General features: G+C 35.2%; 1 protein-coding gene across 1 annotated transcript; it reads left to right on the plus strand.

Annotated features, from left to right (window-relative positions):
* Positions 1–1,009: 1,009 nt before the first annotated feature.
* Positions 1,010–1,932, plus strand: LOC120256092 (probable serine/threonine-protein kinase fhkB). The gene is made up of 2 exons (XM_039263864.1): positions 1,010–1,747; positions 1,896–1,932. The coding sequence occupies exon 1, from the start codon at positions 1,014–1,016 to the stop codon at positions 1,698–1,700; it is 687 nt and encodes a 228-aa protein (XP_039119798.1). The 5' UTR covers positions 1,010–1,013; the 3' UTR covers positions 1,701–1,747; positions 1,896–1,932.
* The last annotated feature ends 1,188 nt before the right edge of the window (positions 1,933–3,120 follow it).

A 3,120-nucleotide genomic window follows, 5' to 3' on the forward strand; every position in this document is an offset into this window, starting at 1 on the left:
AAAGGCTCGTTCGATTGCCTTTTAGAGAATTATTGCCATCATTTGTTTGGAATCACTGGCGAATTAAGTTTGTTATTTCGCATGATATGTTCTACTCCGCGGTTATATCTTGATAAAATAATTGAGTTAGAGGAAAGGTTGCGATGATTTTATGTAACTTGGAAAAAATATTTCCACCAGCTTTTTTGATTCCATGGAACATCTCATTGTTCATTTGCCCTATGAAGTTAGAATTGGAGGTCATGTTCAATATAGATGGATGTACCCCTTTGAGAGGTAATTCACGCCATTTCTAGTTTTGATGTCTTCAATTCCTTCTTTACATAATTTATATGAGAGGTATACTATTTTTATACATGTAGGGTTTTCTCAAAGAATTAAAAGAAAAACATTAAAGAATAAAGCACACATCGAGGGTTCAATATGCCAAGCATATATTGCTCAAGAAATCAACATTTTTGCAGAGCATTACTTTGAGCCTCACATATCGTGTAGAAGGAGGAGGCCACGATGAAATGATGAGGGTTGTAGCAATGAAATTTTTCCACCTTTCTCAATATTCAATTATACTTATGTGTTACGAAATTGTCCAGAAGTATATCCATATTACAAGTAAGTTATTATTGAATAATGAGAAATATAATTTTATAATGTGTATATGTTCAAGATCTAATTTTGATATATAAGTATTTCTTGTTTGAATGGACATTCTTAGGATATTTGTCACCCTACTTGGAAGGAACACATCTAATGCCATCGATAAAGCAGGGTTGATAAGCATTCGCAAAATGGTTCAAAAATTTTGTGAGTAATGATCGCGATTGTCATGTTTAAATTGTACTAAGAAATAATGAAAATTTTTCTATTAACATTTTTTTGGGATTTAGGTGGAAAATGAAGTTAATTAAAGTAATGATTCTCTCTTACGGAGTTTGGCTTAGGGGTCCATCAAAAAAGCAACATGGTGCGGATATTTCATTAATGGCTACAAACCTCATCTCGTCACACATGGAATGCAGAAGACCACCATGAATAGTGGTGTTTGTGTAAGAGGAAGCAATTCGGAGGATTCATCTTGTGATTTTTATGGTTTACTCGAAGATGTAGTGCAGCTTGAGTACCATGGTAGTAGATGGAATCATGTAGTACTTTTTGAGTGTACGTGGTTTGACCCATTAAATGGCACCAAGGTTCATCCCCTATATAAGTTGGTTGATATTAATTGTAAAAGGTTCTATCAAAAGTATGATCCATTTGTGTTGGCCCAACAAGCCACTCAAGTGAACTATGTTGCATACCCGAGCATGAAGAAAAACAAAGTTGATTGGTTGGTTGTGTGTCCCACAAAAGCTAGGGGAGTGGTTGAGACAAGTTGGCAAGAAAAAGATGCATCTGCATATCAAATGGAGGAAATCCAGTGCACAACTTGTGTTAGTACTATGGAAGAAATTCCTCCTTTGTTTGACACACAAGGCATACAACTTATTGTTGACTTGTCTGATCTACAACCCATTTCGGAAGGTGAAACCGAGGAAGACAAAGAAAATGAGCTAACAGAAAAAGAAGAAAATGAACAAATTGATGGTGATGTTGATGATGGTGATGGTGATGGTGATGATGATGATGATGATGTTGATGATGATGATGATGATGATGATGATGATGATGATGATGATGATGATGATGAACATGACTTTTAACAAACTACGCACTATTTTGGAAAAATCTTCTTTTGTATTTCCTTTTAGTATGAACCTCTTATTTTTATCAAGACTGTGGTTTTATTTTATTTTGAATAAAAACTTGCAATGTAATCTCGGCATGAGAATCTCATTCATGATTTTAATGGGATAAGAATCCTCAACATTTATGTTCTAATTTGTGTTTCAATGTAGGTGGGTTGATTATTTCACTTGAAGCGTGATGGATCGTTATCAAGATTCTAGGACAATACTCGATATGAATTTTCATTTATTTTTAATCTTACTTTTTTCTGAAAATTGATTTCAAATTTATTTTTTTAACATAATGATTATGCCAATAAACACATTTATCTTCCCTTAAGTAAGATGGCATGGATATAAAATGAAGAGTCTTGGATTTCTACCATTGTGCTAAATTTGAATTGAATGAATTTGAAACTTGGTAAAATAACAATTTGTTTGAATTACATTGAATTTATCCACCAATAGCAATGCCTTGATATCATATATATATATGTGTGTGTGTGTGTGTGTGTGTGTGTGTGTGTGTGTGTGTGTGTGTGTGTGTGTGTGTGTACATTTATATTTTTGTTTATGCTTATCTCTTAGGACGGGGTCAGTCTGGACGTCGATCTGGTGGCCGATCGAAATCGGGCCATGGTGGGTGTTCCACATCAGGCCGAGGTCCATCCACCTCGAATATTCATTAAAGATCCGGTGACAACTCGCATCAATACCAAATCCTGTGACGGTTTGGGAATGCCTCCTTGTATACATCCAAGCATTCAACCAACAACAACAATGACTCCGCATCACCAATAACGCAACCTTCACCGACTATACCCGATAGCGCAACCTCCCCAATTCCCACATGGAGAGACTTCTATCCATGCATCCGATGACTACTCCCCGGCAATGGAAGTGCCATCCAATGAGTCTGAGAGCACTGGACCCCCTTGGTTGATCACCCCGGATAGTTTAATTGTGTGAGTTGCATTTCATGTTATAACAATTTTACAATTTTGTATATACTTTATCTAATAAAGAATTTTTAAGTTTTAAGTAAATTTGTTTTATATCACTCTTTTATTTAGAGATTATGAAGTTAAGAGAGCAATAGATGAATTGGTGAAAGGTCACTATAAAGAGGCATGGACCTGGATGGGGAAAGTGCCCAAAGATCCGAGGCAAAGGATATTCACCGCTTTTTAAGGTAAGTATCATTTAATTAATTAAGTGGTCCAATATCTTTTAAGCATACATATTAATTATAATAAAACATTACCGTTGTTAATATTTTTAAGGGCATTTATACATGGGAGCCACAAAGATGAGTCGTCAAGTAGATATGACATTTCGAGCCCATGAAGCTAGTGAATGGGTGAAACATCTATATCTTGCACATAAATTGTATAAG

The sequence above is a fragment of the Dioscorea cayenensis genome, unplaced genomic scaffold (assembly GCF_009730915.1).
Source record: "Dioscorea cayenensis subsp. rotundata cultivar TDr96_F1 unplaced genomic scaffold, TDr96_F1_v2_PseudoChromosome.rev07_lg8_w22 25.fasta BLBR01001282.1, whole genome shotgun sequence".
Taxonomy (NCBI): Eukaryota; Viridiplantae; Streptophyta; class Magnoliopsida; order Dioscoreales; family Dioscoreaceae; genus Dioscorea; species Dioscorea cayenensis.

Coding starts and splice junctions, on each gene's coding strand:
- LOC120256092 (XM_039263864.1), top strand. CDS start 1,014: ATGCAGAAGACCACCATGAATAGTGGTGTTTGTGTAAGAGGAAGCAAT.